Genomic DNA, 19,631 nt, shown 5'->3' with positions numbered 1-19,631 from the left:
CCCTACTTATGTTTTGTTTGTGTCTAAGATGGCCATGTGAGACTTAGACTTCCGCTGTGTGTTTTTAAAGTTGTTTTAAGAAGTTTAAATGTGTGGATGTAAATAAGTTTTTTTATTATTCAGCACTATTTTCATTATTGAATGCAATAAATGACTATGTGGCTTGTATAAGACCCCTTCGGGGTCGAGTACGCCTTGTTACGACTTGGGGGTGCTCCCGGGTCGTGACACCTAGATGGGCCGTGTAGGGGATCACAGTCCGTTTGGGTGCTCGTGAAGAGTTCCCAGAACTTGTCCATGCAAATATCCTTCCCAAGGACGCCTAGACGGCCCGTGGTGAGGTTGACGGTCCAAAGGCTCGTCAAGTTGCCACTCAGAAGGGGGACTTCTCCCTTAGCCACTAGTCAAGGACCACAAACAACTAAACGGCTTGTGAAGCCCTACACGGACCGTGAAGTCATTCGTGAAGGGGGTACAGTGAAGCTTGTCCGGCAGAGCTTCTTCACGACCCGTTAGACGGGCCGTGAAGGCCTCTTTGGAGTCAGTGCGTCAACTTTAAGTCAGGGGCTTTCGGGTCTTTTCCTAATTGTTTTAATTCAATACTATGTCATTTTTCCTTCTACCTAAAGCCCTATATAAGGATTTCTACCCCCAAAACCACCCAATTCAATTCAATCTCTCAATTTTCCAAAAGAAGAACAAGTTCATCCTCCCCAAATATTTCTCTCTCTAAGGAAGAAGAAAAAGTCAAGTTAGGTTTTCAAGATCAAGTCTATGATTCACCATTGCTTGTGTGCTTTGAACTCCAAGGTAGGATAGTCTTCATCTATGGAGCTCTTTCCTCCATAGAGTTCCTAAATTCTCCAACTTACAAAGTTAGAAATCTCCAATTGAAGTTAGGGTTTTCTTCTATATCGGGGGTTCCTTTCAATGTTCATTCAATTGATTGTTTTATGAACTATTATGCATGAATTGAGATAATTACATGCTTTTAAGATAAATCCACATTAACCCATGCATAACCCATGTTTTATAAGCTATGATGATATAATGTGAGTTTTGAACTATGAAAGATGAGTTTGTGAAAATATACATGTTCTTTATGAAAGTGATAAAAATGATTTAAGATTTCTTTGAGAGTGAAGCATAAATGTTGTTGTTGTGAAAGGATTTCTCGCATACTACTCAACACATGCATGTGAAAGGGTTCTCTCACATAAAGATTCATAGAGTTGAAAGGTTTTCTCAACTAACTTTGAATCAAGTTTTAGGAGCTATTCTAAAGAAACCTAGCTTGGATTGGCTATTTAATGTGCCTTCCATGAAAGATAAGTCAAGTAAAGAAGTATGACTATTCTGTGAGATTTATGCTTAGCACCCAAAGGATATTGAGATGGAAGTTCTCCCGTAGCTAGAGGTCGGGTTTCTAGTGGCAATCTCCTTATCTCGTACCTATGTGTTACCATAGGAAGATTGTCTTAGATAGACAATGATTATCTTAGATAGACATTAGTTAGTGGATCCACATAAGCTAGACGTTAAGGTTCTTGCCTTGGCAAATAAGGACACCCATTTTCGGTGTGGGGCAGACACCCGATTTCATGTTATAGCTCACATGGTCTCTATGTCGGTTAAGGCTAATTCCCACAATGATGAACTAAGGTTACTTTAAGAAGTATCTCACAAGTGTTCAAAGATGAGTTTTACTTGGATTGACCATGATTACGCTTATGTTTTCTATCTTCTTTTCATATGGTTTTAACTTGGTCTTTGCATGATATGAAAGGTCCGTTTTTAGCATGATTTTATAACTCTATGCATTGCTATCATAATTGGTATATTTTTGTACTAACGCATACACTTGCCTACATTGTTTCTCAAATGTAGGGTCCGACGTTCCAGTTTCTCATCTTCGTGGCTAGGGATCACTTAGTAATTTTTGAAGATTGGTGAGTCCTCATGTTTTGAGGACCTAGCCCTTATTGTTTTCTGTCTTTATATCTTTCAGATTTTATGTGATTTACGGGTTACGTCCCGATCACTCTTGATGTAATAGATGGTTTTTGAGACTATGTAGACTTTCGCTTCGTTTTTGCAAAACTCTTTATGATATTAATTGTCTTTTAAAATCTCTTGATTTTCTATTATCTTGTTTATTACATGCAAAGTGGCGTGTGTAGGGCCTTTCGGGGTCCTATACGTCATGTTACGCCTAGGGTATAATTTGGATCGTGACAATGTCTAGCTCTAACTTGCGTGTATTTCAACTATTCTCTTAATAACTTATGATCGTTAGGAGATTTAACTTCTTTTGAAAAATTACTTTGGAAATTTGAAGTATAAAATTAAGAAAATATACTTAGAAATAGTTGTTACTTAATATTTTAAAAAGAAATTAGGAAAACTTAATCTAAAAAGGTTTTAACAGATAAAACTTGTGAAAATTTAAAGAAATGGGGTAAGAGGTTTATATTTCCACTTTGAGAAATCGTTAGTACTCAAAGTGTCCGCTAACATGGAGTTATCCGACAGCTTGACTAAAAATATTGACTAACTTTTTGGGGAAAATAATTTAAAGTAAAAGACTTGCATTTTTAAAGTCATTTTGAGAAAAAAACTCGACTTAGAAATAATCTTGAAATGTTTGAAAATGAACTGGACTTAGCCAAAATAATTGATTAAATATAGGAAGTAAACCATCATAAAACAGAATTTGATTCATCTTTTCGAAGAATTTACTTTAAGCTAACCTAAAATTAGTTAGAATTCTCTTCAAACAATCACAAATAAACAAAACAAGAGACAAATGTCTAAGTCTAACAAATACACTAAATGGACTGTTCGGGCCCAAAAACTCAGATTCTTGGGCTATTTTTTGGGCCTTCTGCTGCTTGAAATTTTGGGTTTTAAACCCACTTTCGTTCCTGTACCAATTGTATATCGTTACTGTATATCATCTATATCAACTTGTATATTAGTGTATACAACTCACTTTTGGCTTCCGAAATCTGTGTACTTGCTTTCCTTTCACCACAATTCAGCTTTCCTTTCTTTGAAAACATCAAGGTCGACTCAATAAAAGAAGTGTTGGGCCTCGAAGCCCAACGGAGATGCAAGAGGGAGAAATGAGTCAATCTTGGTATGGTGGTTGCAAGTAAGCAACAGGAACAAAAAATCAATTTGAAAATCACGAGAGAAGATAAAGAAAACAAAATACTAAATCAATATTCTTCGAAAATTCTAGCAGTATTAATACCTTTAAGATTTATTCATCAAAGCAGATTCAATTTTTTAAAAGATGTACAATTCTAAAGCATTCAAATAGAGGAAACGTATTCATGAACGTAATTTAACTAAAATCCAACGGAATACGAAAGAAATATCAAAAAATAAATTACCAAACAAACATAAATAAATTAACTAATAAGCAAAAACAAATCGTGTATATATAATTTTCCAATGTCAAATTAAAACAAACCTTCTAACACACGTATGAAGCTTGTAATCAAGACTAAGATAATTAGTACTAAGAACGGGAGCAACAACTAGAACGAGCTTGCACGAATGAGCATGGAGCTTTTTCCACCACCACGAGTTCAATTCAGAAAGCAGAAACTAACAAAACAAAGTTTGTAGCGAGAACTAGGCATGAAAATGAATTGAAATATATAGCCATAATTGTATTTAGGATTTGGTCAGATTGAAAATATAGTTAAATTAACTTTAGAATATAGCCAAAATTATTTAAATTGGTTTGTTTTGATTAGATTGAAATAAGACAAATTACTATAATTAATTATCGAGTTTCTTCACTTTAACAAGATAAAATAACTATTGAACATTAAATAATTATTTTAAAACATATTTTTTTCTAGTTGCTCTGAACAAATTAGGAAATTCTATACGAGTCTTCATTCTGGCGGCAACTTGCTTGGCTCAACTAATGGGTCAAATCAATACGTTTTAAGAAGAAAGATTGAAATATCAATCTTATTGAGAAAATCAATCTCATACCAAATCACATCAATAGAATCACTTATTCGAGAAAATATGAGACATCTTTAAATTAAATTAATAAATAAATATGTAATTGAGAATAAACTATTTATTGAAAGAATTTTCTCAACACTCATAAAGATAATAATTATAAAAATCTATATATTATAAGCATATAAAATATATATACATTATTTATTCTATTAGGAGAATGACAAGAATAGCCTAAAAATGACTTTAAAATATTTTTATATATTTTCGAAGGCGGTTATTTTAATATTTTTAAAATTGAAGAAGCTCGATAATTAATTTACATTGTCAAGGGTCAAAATTAGGTGTCAACAACACAAATCAAATGAGTCTCAATAAAATTAGTGACCTAAATCAAAATTTAATAAGAGGTCTTAAATATATAAGTTTACACAAGAAAATAATAATTTAGAGTTATCCTTTTTGTTTTTATATACTTGTTGTTTTTAATATGGTATTCTTAAATGACATAAAGTTGTTAGTTAATCTCAGATAGTAATGTAAAACTAAAGATTAATTCTACTTGATAAGATGTTAGTCATGTGTTTGCAATACATAACCTTGGATGTTATTATAAAAATATTATTTATTAATATGAAGATTTGAGTTATTTAATTCTAAATTTTAAAATATTTGAATCTATTTTTACGATATTCATTATTATTTTAAGTGAAAATAAAATCATAGAATTTATCATTAATAAACTTTTTTGGGGTTTCAATATTTCAGTGGTCTAAAGAAAGGTTTAATAATCTTATCTTTGAGCTACCCCTAACACAAACCTTTAAACAATTATTTGAAATGATCTCCAAATATTACTTCGAATTTTGGAACAAAAATAATCGAAGTCAAACAGTGGCTTAGCTATGTGATGATAATTTTATCTTCATTTTATTTTATTATGAATTTTCAAAACTCGAAGATTCTCTAAATCTCACATTTATCCCTAGCTAAACTTAATGTAACTTGCAAGAACAATTAAACTTTACAATATCAATTAGTTTGTACTGCCTAGTTATATATATCTATCCCACTATTTTTCAGTTCACAACTAATCTAACATTGAATACCCTTGAGATGGTAGAATTTTCGGACAACCTTATTTATTTAAGTAATTTTAGTAGAGGTGGCAAATTTAGTTCATGAAAATATAACTCATTCAAATTAACCGCTTATTTATTAGTTTAATTTATTTCAATTCAATTCATTTTAAGTTTATCAAAAATTGAGAGATGATGGGTGTGTTTGGTATGAAGGAAAACATAACTTTTGGAAAATGTATTTCAATTTTCTCATGTTTGGTTGTCTTAAATGTTTTGGAAAATATTTTCCAAATCAATTCATTTTTTTCAAATTTTAAAAAAATGACTTCCCTTCAAAAATTAAGGAAAACATTTTTCAAAACTCTACTTCATCCTTCAATATTTTTTTTCTTACCACCTGACCCTTCCCATCCAAAAAGAAAATTAATTTTCTTATTTTTAAAATTTTAAATATTCTTTTTACCCTACCCCCAAACCAGCCCCCCTCCCGCAAACAAAAAGAATAAGAAAATATAAAATACTTTTGAAAAATATCTCAAATCTTAAGATTTTTTTTTCCTCACCCAACACCTACCACCCCTACCCCCTACCCCCACAAAAAAAAATTGGTTAAATATTTCAAGTTTTTTTTAAAAAAATTCATTTTTTACGCCACCCCACCCCCAACCCCACCTAGGCCAACCTTCGTCAAATTTTAAAAAAATTCATGTTTTACGCCACCCCACCCCCAACCCCCACCCCCAAGCCACCCCGTCAAATTTTTAAAAAAAAAATATTTTTGAAAAACAATTCAAATTTTTAAAATTTTCATTTTTTACTCCATCAGGTCAGAAATTATTTTTCTAAAGAGTATTTTCTAGTTTCAAGCCAAAAATAAATAATATTTTTCATTCACCAACCAAACATTAAAAAATATTTTTCGAAATATATTTTCTACTCAACAACCAAACATGAGAAAATAAGTTTAAAATCCACTTGTTTTTCAAGAAAACATTTTCATGGAAAACATTTTCCTTCATACCAAACACACCTAATATATGGTACAATTGATTCATGAGAAATCTTATTAAAATATTTTCGAAAATGAACAAAAAAATAGTTTTATTAAGTACTAAAATTTTATAAAAGAAAATAAAATAATTAAACCTCAGTAAGAGTTGAACATAAGTTATGACCCACATTTTATTAGTTTATTTCAAACCAAGTACCTGTTGAATGCTTCAATAACTCATCTATTTATTTTGGTTTTTTTGGTTTCCCACCTAGTGTTCGAAGCCCGCATTGAAGTCCTGACTAAATTTTAATCACGCACTACAGGGTCCATTCGAAAGTGACGCTCCTAACAAGATTTTCTTCATACTTAAAGCTCAAACCCGAGACATCTAATTAACCCATTTCAACTCACTCAAATACAACTCAACCCGTTTACGTGCCAACTCTAGATGTTAGGTTTATTCATCTATATTAACCATATTCGATTACTACCTAAATATTAGTGCATTTTGGTTGATTAGCAATTTAGCATAGTATATGGACAACCCATCCCAAGCAGGGGTGTAGCATAGGCTCATAACCAAATTTATTTTTCTTGAGATGCGAAATTATAACTCTTGATTTTAAAAAGTATGATTTATTTTATTTTTTTAGTCTATTAAAAAGAATGATCCGTTTTCTTTTTTGACATAACTTTAATTTTAGCTTTCCACGGAACATGTTTACGGCCATAAGATTAAAAGACACTTTGATACATTCGACATAACTTTAATTTAGATCCACACGATTGAAATTTTTTCTTTATTTACTTTAACTTTGTGTCAAGTGAAACTAGGTCATTCTTTTTCTTTTAAAATAAATTAAAGTATATTTTATTTTTCTCTGTGAACTCCAATGTAGTCTAAAAAGGATTAAGCTACAAAATTAATTACTATAACAATTTGTGAAAACCTATATGTATAGGTTTTGGTTATACGCATCGTACATATGTATAATGCTTATGGTTTGAACATTTCAACACCAAACCCTGATATGATGGCGAAGTAAAGTTATTGTTATAATAAGTCAAAATAAAAAATTATGATTCCAAATGAACTCATAACTAATTAGCTGGATACGCCCACTACAAATATAGGAGGTCGTATAATATTTTTATAGCTTCCTTGTGTGTAACTCAAGCTCTAATTAAGGTTTAGATGTTAACCACTTCTTTTATTTTATATTTATTTTTGTAGCAATTATTTTAATTATTCTGTAGAAATTTTTTTTATAACTAGATTGATTTGTCGTTCCTAACATGTTGCTTTTATCGTTACTTCATTTATATTAAGTTGTGCGAGTGAAAATAGATTTTCGGGGGTGGGGAGAGGAAGACTTTCAAAATTTATGATCTAAAATATTTAAATATAATTTGTTGTGATGATATATAAATCATCTCATTAACAGTAAAATAAGAAGCTTAAATTTAAACTAGTTCCCCCTCCATTTATATTTACTTGTCAATTTTACCTGTCTACTTAAACATATGAAGAGAAAACTAATTTAATTTTTTTGTTTACCTTTAACATTAATTATTCATTCCAGATTATTTTTCAAGTCCATTAAAATTATACACCAATTAATATGAATAACATGATAAAATATATATACATTAAGATATGTCATAAGTCCATTATGAATAAGTAAAAATGAACATAAAAATACTATATATATTAGAAAAATAATATCATTATCTTTTTACTCATAAAATATGAGTGCAATTTGATTAGATTGATTTGGCCAGTTTTTAAAGATCTCATTAACACCCCTAGCTAGTTATACTATCATAAAAGTGTGAATTACATGGGGATTAGAATGAAAATATGTAGGAAACTTATTTTTCTGCAAATTTTCATGCTAATCCGTCGGAAAATTCCCATATAATTCACACTTTTCTTGTAGTGAGTGATAATACCACTTGTTTATGTACCAAATAATAATTTCAATTAGCAAAAAAGGTCACCAAATAGTAGAAATTTCAATTACCAAAACACAGAAAGCTAAACAAATGGGGTTTTTATCTCCAAAGGTATTTTCAAATATTTAGGCCAATGGTTTACTTTTCAAACTTGAAGACTAAAAGTAGAAAGCTAAACAAAAGCAACAATTTTGTCAAACTGCAGAAGAAAAACTAAGAGCACTTTCACGCCTATGGTAAAATAATAACTTCCATCATATCAATAGCATCCCTAATTTATTAGAACAGATCGTCATAATACATAAATATATCTTTTAATTGATATTTATATTTTTATTTTTCTTAAAAAATTTGTCCGATGTCTAAAGCCTGTATTAGAGCCTTGATTCAATTTGGATTGCGCACTGTAGGGCCCATTTGAGGGTGACACTTCTTATACCAAGATTTTCTCTATACTCATGACTTGAACCCGAGATCTCTTGTTAAGCGTGGAGCAGTCCCACTACTTCACGACAACTCATGTTGATTATGCCTTTTATTTTTAGGTGTGCACAACTAGACAATTAAAATTGTATAAAATTAAACAAGTAGACACACATCCTACGTAGTATAATACACGCGTAGGACATAAAATTGTCATATAAAATGTCATATAGGACGAATATATCTATTTATTTAATTTTATATAAATTTAAATGTGTAATTATACACACCCAAAATTAAAAATCATAAACATCAATTAAGGCCAAATAAAAAGACATATGTATTATGTAAAACAAAAAAAAAAATCAACGAAAAATATTGCATAAGAAAGTTATCGTTCACATTCAACACGTGGAGCAGTATTGTTTCTCAATCGTTAATCGTCATTATGTCAAGAGGTATAGTATTATTAACTCCAAATTAGAAGAAAGAAATTTAATTTTAATAATACGAGGGAATCTCTAATACCTCTACGTGATTTGTCATTAAATTACCACATCCTTGTTTAATTAACACACCACCAGTCACCACCATGCAACTTTCTTAAACTTCAATTTATGCACAAACTTTCTTACTTGTCATTTATTTATTTATTTGAAATAAAATAAAATAGTATATGTAATGGAGTAGTTTCTACGTCAGCTTCATGCACTTAGATCCACCGCTTGGAATTTCTATCCGAAAAATTAATACATAAAACCAAAACTTAAAACATTATTATACTATCATCATCATCTATTCCCAATATTTCACTTTATGACACAATTATTATTTAATAAATTAAAGGAGTCCTTGACCATGTCTTTGCAGTAACATTTTTAATATTTGGAATTTTTTAAGTATGCAAGCATATTTTAAAAATATAAAAAATTTAATGTCGAAATAAACAACAATAACATATCTCGTGAAATTTTACAAGTAGGGTATGTAAAGAGCTATGTTTCGAAATCTTACAAGGAGGACTCTCCAAAAGTAATGTGTTTTTGGAGAATCCGACACAAGTGCGGCATCGAAAGTGAAGAGTCTGCACAACTTAGGTGGAGGGTAAAGTGTATGCAGACCTTACTACTACATCATGAAAGTAGAGAGAGTGTATTCAAAAGACATTCAACTCAAGTGTAATAAATTCAAGTACAATGAAAAAGAAAACATAGCAACTAACTAGAAAGGTAACACAAATCCTACAAAAAAAGGACACCAAGAACAACAAAATAATGTTATGATAAAAAAACACAATAAATAATAGACTATATAAATATCACAAACAAAAATTACAATAATACAACTAATCACACTAAAATTATTTAATTTAACCATTGCATGTACTTCAAATTGTATCACATAAAGAAAATATAAGAATTTTTTTTTCTTATATCTTATTAAATTATATCACATAGATTCGCATCGAGTATACTTAATAAGGAGCTTAACACTCTATATCAAGAACTCAAATTCGAAATCTCTAATATTAAAATGGACAAATATTAATCTTTTCACCATATTCCTAAGCTGTCATCATATAATACTTTTATTTTTATTTTTGTTTTGTTTTTAGTGCATACATATTTCCTTGTATTATAGTCTATAACACGTGGGACATAAAACTAATTTTGAAAAAAAAAAAAAGTCAAATTTTCATACTCTACTTTGGGCGTTGTTTACGGGTCTTAAGAGTGGCTCTGCCTCCCTCTCTTCACTTCACCAATAATACTAACTAAATCCAATCCAAAACTTCTCACTTTCTTCCTCCAAAAAACCAAAATAAAAAATAAAAAATGTACTCATCTAAAGTATCTAACAACAAAAATCAATGTTCCAATGGTGTCAAAAATATCATCATGATCATTTCTTTCATACTCATAATCTATCTCATGTGTTTCAACTTTTCAATTCCTAACACAAAATCACTCCACACGTCAGTTACACTCCAAAATGATTCATCATCATCATCGTTATCATTATCATCAGATACAAATCTTGAACATATTGTATTCGGAATTGCGTCCAACGAGAACGCATGGTCCGCTAGAAAAGAATTAGTGAAGATGTGGTGGAAACCAGGACGAAATATGAGAGGATGTGTATTTCTTGAAAAAATGCCACCTAATTATACAAACAACGCTAACGATTCTTCATTACCTCCGATTTGTATATCAGGTGACACGTCACGATTTAAGTACACGTTTCGCGGAGGGACACCCTCCGCGATACGTGTGGCTCGTGTTGTAACCGAAACGGTTGCATTGAACCATTCTAATGTTAGGTGGTATGTTTTTGGAGATGATGATACGGTTTTTTTTACGGAGAATTTGTTGAAGACGTTATCGAAATATGATCATGGACTATGGTATTATATTGGATCGAATTCGGAACATTTTTTGATGAATAAAGCTTTTTCGTATGAAATGGCGTTTGGTGGTGCTGGAATTGCTATAAGTTCTCCGTTAGCTAAAGTTCTTGGCAAAGTGTTTGATACGTGTATCGAAAGGTACCCTCACCTTTTTGGTAGTGATGCTAGGATTTATTCATGTTTGGCTGAGCTTGGTGTTGGGTTAACCCATGAACCCGGTTTTCATCAGGTACCTTTTTTTCTTTCGTAACTTTTTCTCTCGAAAGTTTGACCAAACATGCTGTTATAGTTGTTTATATTGAGTCTAATTTAACTAGTTAGAACATGTTACTTACACTATTTCTATGTCACCATATTAGAGTTTGGTATGATTAATTACTTCCTCTGTTCCATTTAGCATAATACATAAAAATGTGGTTCCCTTTAACTTGACTTAAATTGATATTTATGTCATCTAACTTTGAGTATGTATAAGTAGAGTACTCTTAAATTTGTATATAATTGAACAAGTAGACATACATGTCCTACGTGACATCCTACATGACCTCCTATGTGTATTATGTCACGTAGGACATGTGTGTCTACTTGTTCAACTTTATACAAGTTTAAGTGTCTACTTATGCACATTCAAAGTTGGAGGACACATATGTCAGCTAAAGGGCACGTTTACGTATTATGCCGTTCCATAAAATGAGCACTTAATAGTTAGTTTCAGAAAGTGTTAAAATTTGCTATTTGGAAACAATTGAAGTACTGTAAGTTTTGTGTTTTATAATTGATGACATGTTTTTATAGTCACATAAATGTTACGATACAAATTTCAAAAGGTATTTTATTCTAATAGGTAAGTGACACAAACTTTTTTTTTTTCTTTCTGGAATTTGTAATACCAGTTGGATGTAAGAGGAAATATGTTTGGAGTATTGGCTGCACATACACTAAGACCTTTGGTATCTCTGCATCATTTGGAGATGAATGATCCTATATTTCCAAACATGACGAAAATGAAATCTCTGGAGCATTTATACGATGCTGCAAAGTACGATCCTCATCGTATTTTGCAGCAAACAGTATGCTACGATCGTTGGTTTACTTGGACAGTTTCTGTATCGTGGGGATACGCTGTTCAAGTTTTCAGCTATAACATCTTCTTGCCCGATGCTCTACGTATACAGGAGAGTTATATTCCGTGGCAAACGAGTGATTTAGCTAGACATTATGACTTTGATACAAGGCCATATGAACCTGATCCTTGCAAAAGACAGCTTGTTTATTTTCTACATAATGTGTCTACTGGAATTAATGGACAAATCAAGACTATTTACAGGAAAAAAACCCCTGAGAATTGTACTATCACAATGGTGTCACCTAGAAGACTAGAAGAAATCAGAGTTGTTTCACAAAAGTTAGAAATCGACAGAAAACGGGTAATGTTCCTCTCTATAACAACCGTGTTTTCTGTAGAAATTAATCTTACATGTTATGTTATATGAGGACAAACGATACTGTTATAGAAAGGTTTCACTATACTACTGAGTATCATTCTGTGTTTACTTTCTGAAACATTTGATCTAATCAATGACATATTATGTTATATGAGGACAAACGATACTGTTATAGAAAGATTTGACTGCACTACTGAGTACCTTTCTGTGTTTACTTTCTGAAACATTTGGTCTAATCAATGACATATTATGTTATATGGGGACAAACAATATTGTTATAGAAAGGTTTGACTGTATTGTTGAGTACCATTCTGTGTTTACTTTGTGAAACATTTGGTCTAATCAATGACATATTATATATGCAGTTGCTATCACCAAGAAGACAATGCTGTGATGTATTACCATCTACATCAAGAAATGTGATGGATGTCGCGATAAGAGAATGCAAAGAAGACGAACTGATATTCATACACCCTTAGTTGTTGTGACATTCAACATGTCGATATTAGATGGCAAATTGGTGATGGGATATGAAGGATTTATAAGAACAGAGGATTTTCGCGGTTATCCCCAATTAAGCCAATACTATTTTGCTCTCTCAAAGCATAACATCTACTCTCCTTTGCTTGTGAAGTAGATTTAGGAAAGCAGATTAGGAAATTTAACTATGAAGTTAGTAGGATTAGAGTGTACTTAAGGAAAGGGAATTATAATTATATAGTATGTAACTACAAAGCTATACACATCTGCATAAGCAATCAAATGTGAAGAAACTTGGGAGTTGATCAAAGAAAAAAAAACTCAAATTTCACTTTGAACCTTTTTTTTTTAATAATGTGTAGTTCTGTTGTTACATAAATGTGACATGCTTTTCTCTGTATCATGAAATACTAATATGTATGATTAATTAACTTGCTTGAGCTCTGACTCTTTACCTAGCAGTAGGGTGGTATAAATTCAGGGGCAGAGCTAGTAAGGGTTGAGGGGTTCATTCAAATCCTCTTCGGTGGAAAATTACATTGTTTATACATAGTAGAGGTTGAACCCTTTTGATTTTTTTGAGTATTTACTTCTTCATATTTTGAACCTCTTAATGAAAATTCTAACTTTGACACGGAGTATAATGTTAATATGCCTGATTATGAGTTTAAATAGCTATGGACCATGGAGCTACTAATTGTGGGGATCAATATTTTGGTGGGTTGGGTAGGGCAAGGATGAAATTACATTAAAGTTGGGGAGAGAGATTGAAATTGGTTAATGTAATTGAACATGAATAGTTTTGGATTATAACTATAATAACAAAATGATTATAGTTTAGGGTGTTAGGTTGAGGGGTATTAAGAAGTTAAAAATATATAGCTTAGAGGTACTTTTACTCATTTAGACCGATAGACGGATGAAGGATATTTGTAAGATATTTTTCATAAAGATATTTTTGACCTTTTTTCAATTTTTCAAAAATGTTTTTCTCTTATATTGTAAACTAGTAAACTTAGCCGCGTTACGCGCGATGTAAAATTGTTTTAGTTTTTTTGACTTTCAAATTCAAATAGATTAGATAACAAATTTTATCACTTAAATTTGTAATTTTAACTTGATTCATGAATTGATTTTATCAAAAAATTTAAAAAAAATCCTTAAATTAGCACTATCTAATATCTATATACTTTTTTTTTGGGTTGAATAGTAGCTATTATTTTATGCTAGTTATAATATAATAATTAAGAATTTATGACTTTATTATCCATTTAAATGAGTTCTCAAAATTAAATATGGTCACCTTTGATATTTTGTAAAAAATTTAAAGTGGGACTTTTAGTCTTTAAAAAAAAAATTTTTAAAATATCAAAAGAATTAATTCCACCACTATTTTTCAATTCTCCATTTTTTCTTATTTTCTTTTTCATTTTTTTCATCTTTGCTAATCTAAAATAGTAACAATTAGCATCGTATCTTAAAACAATCAAGTTAGCTTGTTTTTAACTTTTTTACTGATTTATATTTTAAAAAAAACAGTAACAATTAGCATCGTATCTTAACCTAATCAAGTTAGCTTGTCTTTAGCTTTTTACTAATTTATGCAAAATGTCAAAAATGAATTCTCTTAATTAATTTTTCTTATATTTTTTATGATTCATATTTTATTGAAAATTTAAAAATAACTTTATAATAATATTGATTATATCCCGCCACTAAGTGTATCCACAAACACATTTTAATGTTTTTCGAGAATTGTTTTTTATGCTAACTTTTATTCATGATCTTGGTCTTATAATTTCATTAAAAAATTCCAAATCAATTTTGCTCTTTTATATATCTTATTTTGTATCCTCCTTAATAGAAATACAATTAATTACATAAAGTCGTCTTTATCGATAGCTTTTGCACTACAAAATTAAAGTAGAGGACAATTAAGCTCAAAACAAATATGTTTGGATAGAAATATTATTTTGATGTGATTTTAAGATGTCACAAGCTTGAACATTAAGTAATTGAGGGTTATGAAGGTATAAAGTTGGAAGTTATAGATATTGCTAATAAGTACTTAGTAAGTATAGAGGTTATGAAAGATGAAGAGGTGTGAGTTTAGGATAAAAATTAAATAAATAGAAAAAATAAGAGAAAAGTTTAAAAAAATACGTATTTTTTTTAATAAACAAAAGTATATTTAAGTAAAATCCTCCACCATTTTTTATGGTTTAATTTTATTATATGGCATATTTTTTGTTTATCTTGTTTTAGAAATTTCAAATTAATTAAAAGTCTCTCAATATGCTTCTATTAATAAACATTACTTTTAATAATTACTATTATTTTGAACAACATATTTTGCATTAGAAAGAGATTGTTAGACGAAATTGAATTTCAGATCAGTAAAAATAAGATATACTGGCGGTTTTCCAATTAACTAAGCTGATAAGGAACCAATCATCTCTTGTTGCATTGGATATTTGGCTGGAAAACTATAAACAATCCTTACAACAACAACAACAACAACAACAAAAACATAAAAATAAAGTTAATTAATCAAGCAAAAATATTAAAGAATATTTAGTTATGATTTGAAGAGGAAAGAAGGATCATGTTCTCAACATAATATAATTCAATTCTCCAAAATCTACAAAGAGATGAAGAAAATAAAAACAATTGGTCTTTAGAAACTACAAGAATAAGCAAAGAAAAGATCTCAAGAAACTAAAAAGAGAAGCAAAAGAGAGAAAAAACAAATTATTTTTTCTATAAAAAAATCATAATTAGTATCATTAAGAATCCAAAAAAATAATATTAAATGTATAATTACAATAGAAAAAAGTGATAATTATAAGTATTAGACATCAAATAATTTTATCTCGTAAAATCAAACTATGCAAAAATATCTAACATTCTTCATTATACATTTCTCTCCTGCAAAATCAAATCAAAGAAGACAAAGATGAAGAATAAGAAAAATGAAAATAAAATAATCATCAAACATGTCTCAAAGTAGATTTTTGTAGTGTAATATTTAGGAGTTACAGATTTGTATATTAAATAATTTGAAGGTTATGAATATGAAAGGTTAGGAGTTATGTAATATTACTAAATTAATTAAGATTTGAATTTATGTAATGGAAGAGGTATGAATTAAAGAGATGGTTTTATAAAAAAAAAATTAAAGAAAATTAGAGAAAATGTAAAAAAAAACACAAAAAATATAAATAAAATCCTTGGCCATTGAGAGGTGCCACATCACTTCTTTTTTATCTATACATAAAAAGAATGGAGATGCGGGGTATCGATCCCCGTACCTCTCGCATGCTAAGCGAGCGCTCTACCATCTGAGCTACATCCCCTGTTTGTTTATATTGAACGTTCTAATAATAATATAAAAACTAAGTAGTTGGTTAAAGTAGCACAAATATTAATACGGAAAAGGGTCAAATATATCTTTGTATTATTGGAAATAGTTCAAATATACCCCTAGTTATACTTTCGGGCTAAATATACTTATCCCGTTACTCTTGGCACATATTTGCCCTTATAACTAACAAAGGGACACATGGACGACTAGGATTAAAAGAAACCATCCAATTTAAATCATACCCAATTGTAAGGTGATCCACCCTACCCAAATTAATTTCCCCCGATCCAATTAATATTATTTGACCCAATTTAAATTTCAAAGATAAAAAATGAGAGAACCAGTAAATATAATCCATTTTGCAAACAAAATTAGTAGTTTTTTGGTTTACTCCATCTCTTTCACTGGATCTATATAGTAATTAACAGACACTAGGGAGAGTACAAAATTATGGATGAGATGACGCCAAGGCCACCAAATTCAAGTCCTCTTCCTCTTCTTACCTTCTTGGAAAGAGCCGATACTATCTATGCGGATTGCTCTTCCATGGAAAGAGCCGATACAAATTCAAGATAATATTTTATTTAGTGACAAGGTAGAGCCTGCACTGTCATGAAAAGGTTTTAGAAATGTTTTCAGTTGGTAAACATAAGTGGAGATGATAAACATTTTGATTCTTGTAAATTAAAGCAAAGAAGCACAAATAAAATTCTTTATGTTTTTTATGGTTGAATTTTAAAATTGGGTCGGATAATATTAATTGGGTTGGGTAAAATTAATTCGGGTGGGGCAGATTACCTTACAATTGGGTATGGTTTAAATTGGATGGTTTCTTTTAATCCTAGCTGTACATGTATCCCTCTATTAGTTATAAGGACAAATATGAGCCAAAAGTATAACGGGAGGGGTATATTTAGCCCGAAAGTATAACTAGGGATATATTTAAACTATTATTTTATGAAAGATTTGATTATTCATGTATCACTAGTATATGAATTCACTCATAACTAATATATATATAGTTATGCAGGTTACTGAATATCAAAATCCAACACCATATTAATTTAATATTATTTTTATTTTAAGTTCTTACTCCTTCCATTTTGTTTTATTATTCCACTAGTGAAACTATCCGCGCTTCGCGCGGTTATATATATATATATATAAAAATTGATAGTTTCTTATTTTTAAATAAAGTAGTATGTAATATTTATATACATTCATATTAGGCAATGAAGATAATATAGATATTTGTTTTCGTCCTGAATATAATATATAGTTTTTTTCATTTTTCTTCAATATGTACAATATTTTTAGTTAAACAAAAACTGATATATAAGTGGTAAGGTAAATGAAATATAAGAGGTTAAATTTGAAACAATAATCTACTGTATTGAATTGAAGATATATTTTCTTTTTAAATTTTCTCTATCTTTTGTAGACTGCAATCTTCTATGTAGACATTTATTTCTTTTTTGAAACAAAGTTTTTGAATAACATTATCAATAGGTGTAACAAAACTACTATTACAAGTTAAAAGTAAGAAAATTTCTAGCAAAAATAATTTCTATATATGCTTCAAAAAGTTTTCTTCTATGCCTTCCTTTACAAGTAGATCCATCACCATGTTCCGCTCCTTGAAACTGTGCCAAAGCCCTCGTCATATGCTACTAATTAATTTACACAAAAAAATGTATGTATGATTATTGATATGATACTACAATATGTATGATATTTATAATATTTTTATTTCAATTACACCAATTCAAAAATAATTATATGAAAAGAGAAGAAAGAAATATATACAATACAATACATTTGCAAAAAAAATAAAAATGAGCGTACTAACAATCAAAATTCATGATTACTTGAAATCTAACAAATATTATAATCAAACTCAACTATGTAATTGTTAAATTAGATTAACTTTTCGACCAACCATACAGAAATAATGCATTTAAAATATTACTACTACTATCAAAATTACCTCAATATCATTGTCATGAAGATTTTCTTTATCGATCATGTATATATACTTGCTTGGAGAAGTATAACGAATACGTAAAAACATTCAATTTGAAAGCATAACTAACTACATAAAAATGAAAAGATAGATTTGAGATGAAATATTTATTATCTTCATATATTTCTTTTGTGTTACAAGTTACAAAATACAACTCAAAAGTGATGAAGAAAAGAAAGACTAACTTTGGGAGTATTCATGAACAAAACATGAGTTTATATAGGAAAAAATAGGGGAATACAATAAGACATTACAAATTAAAGTTTGGGGGTTATGAACATAAAAGTTATGGGAGTTATGAATATTATTAACAGTAGAAATTGAAGAGTTATGAATATTACCAGTAGAAATTGAAGACTTATGGATTATGAATAGTTACTCCTTATAAATACATTAAATTTATAATATATATAAAATATAAACAAAATATTAGTATTAGTTTATAATCAGAAGAAGGTAAAATGAATTGAAAATTTCTGGACCTAAATTAGTATCATATTACTTTTTTTCCAACTTTAGTGTATATATATTAAAAAATATTTTTAAAAAATATGGAAATTTTAAAAAGAGTAATTAAAATGAATTAAGAAAGGAGAAGACATGAAGTGGCTTTTCACTTCTTCAACCGATATATTATAATTAATAAAATCAATGTAGTAACTCATAGACAATGAATTAATATGATTGTTAAAATTTTTTTTAATGAAACCTCATAAATAGGATAGGTTATAGTTAATTTTTAAACTAAAAAATAAGAAAAAAATAGAGAAAATGTCAAAAAAAGAATTTTAAAAAAAATAGCAATGGTGGCCTTAGAGAGGTGCCACATCACCTTCTATACATTTGGCTTTATATTATACTCCCTCCGTTTCACAAAGAATGACCTGGTTTGACTTGGCACGGAGTTTAAGTAAATAAAGAAGACTTTTGAATCTTGTGATCCTAAATTAAAGTTATGTCAAATGTACAAAATTGTCCTTAATCTTGGAGTAATTTCCCTGGATAGTCACCCATGTTTGGGAAATTACCTAGGAATATCACTTATGTTTGTTTTAGGACCACAATATCACCCAATTTTACCTCTTTTCCTCAAAATATACTTGACACAAAAAAAATATTATCTCTCTCCTAATAGGATGCCATGTCACATTATTCCTTTTTTATTATTAATATATTTTTAATTCATTTTTTATTATTAACATTTTTTATTATTCTTAAAAAACATTATATCCTTTGTAGTTTGACAATATGGTTACCTTATTACTCTAATGAATTAAAATATCAACAAAAAGGGAGTCCGAAGCTAAAAGGGTCATTTTTTTCCTTCAAAAAACAAAAAGGGCACATCAAAAAAAAAAAAAAAACCAAAAGGGCAAAATCACTCCTGACGGATCGATTTTCTTCTGACAAAAAATTGACGTTGTTCCGTTAAAAGAAATAAAAATCGCTGCATTTGGCAGCGATTTT

The 19,631-nt window shown here is 29.5% G+C and overlaps 1 protein-coding gene and 1 non-coding gene across 2 annotated transcripts; one reads left to right on the top strand and one right to left on the bottom strand.

Moving 5' to 3' along the window:
• Positions 1-10,847: 10,847 nt before the first annotated feature.
• Positions 10,848-13,051, top strand: LOC102597363 (uncharacterized). The gene is made up of 3 exons (XM_006360621.2): positions 10,848-11,081; positions 11,746-12,279; positions 12,663-13,051. Exons 1-3 carry the CDS (start codon positions 10,884-10,886, stop codon positions 12,774-12,776), a joined length of 846 nt encoding a protein of 281 aa, XP_006360683.2. The 5' UTR covers positions 10,848-10,883; the 3' UTR covers positions 12,777-13,051.
• A 3,009-nt stretch (positions 13,052-16,060) lies between these two features.
• Positions 16,061-16,133, bottom strand: TRNAA-AGC (transfer RNA alanine (anticodon AGC)). Its single transcript has one exon. It is a non-coding gene; the product is annotated as a tRNA-Ala (tRNA).
• Positions 16,134-19,631: the final 3,498 nt, after the last annotated feature.

Source organism: Solanum tuberosum, unplaced genomic scaffold (genome assembly GCF_000226075.1).
Source record: "Solanum tuberosum cultivar DM 1-3 516 R44 unplaced genomic scaffold, SolTub_3.0 scf00328, whole genome shotgun sequence".
In the NCBI taxonomy this organism is placed as follows: Eukaryota; Viridiplantae; Streptophyta; class Magnoliopsida; order Solanales; family Solanaceae; genus Solanum; species Solanum tuberosum.
This window is presented reverse-complemented; position numbering and strand designations above follow the sequence as displayed.

Coding starts and splice junctions, on each gene's coding strand:
- LOC102597363 (XM_006360621.2), top strand. CDS start 10,884: ATGAATAAAGCTTTTTCGTATGAAATGGCGTTTGGTGGTGCTGGAATT. Junction 11,082..11,745: donor ATGAACCCGGTTTTCATCAG/GTACCTTTTTTT, acceptor TTGTAATACCAG/TTGGATGTAAGAGGAAATAT. Junction 12,280..12,662: donor TAGAAATCGACAGAAAACGG/GTAATGTTCCTC, acceptor TTATATATGCAG/TTGCTATCACCAAGAAGACA.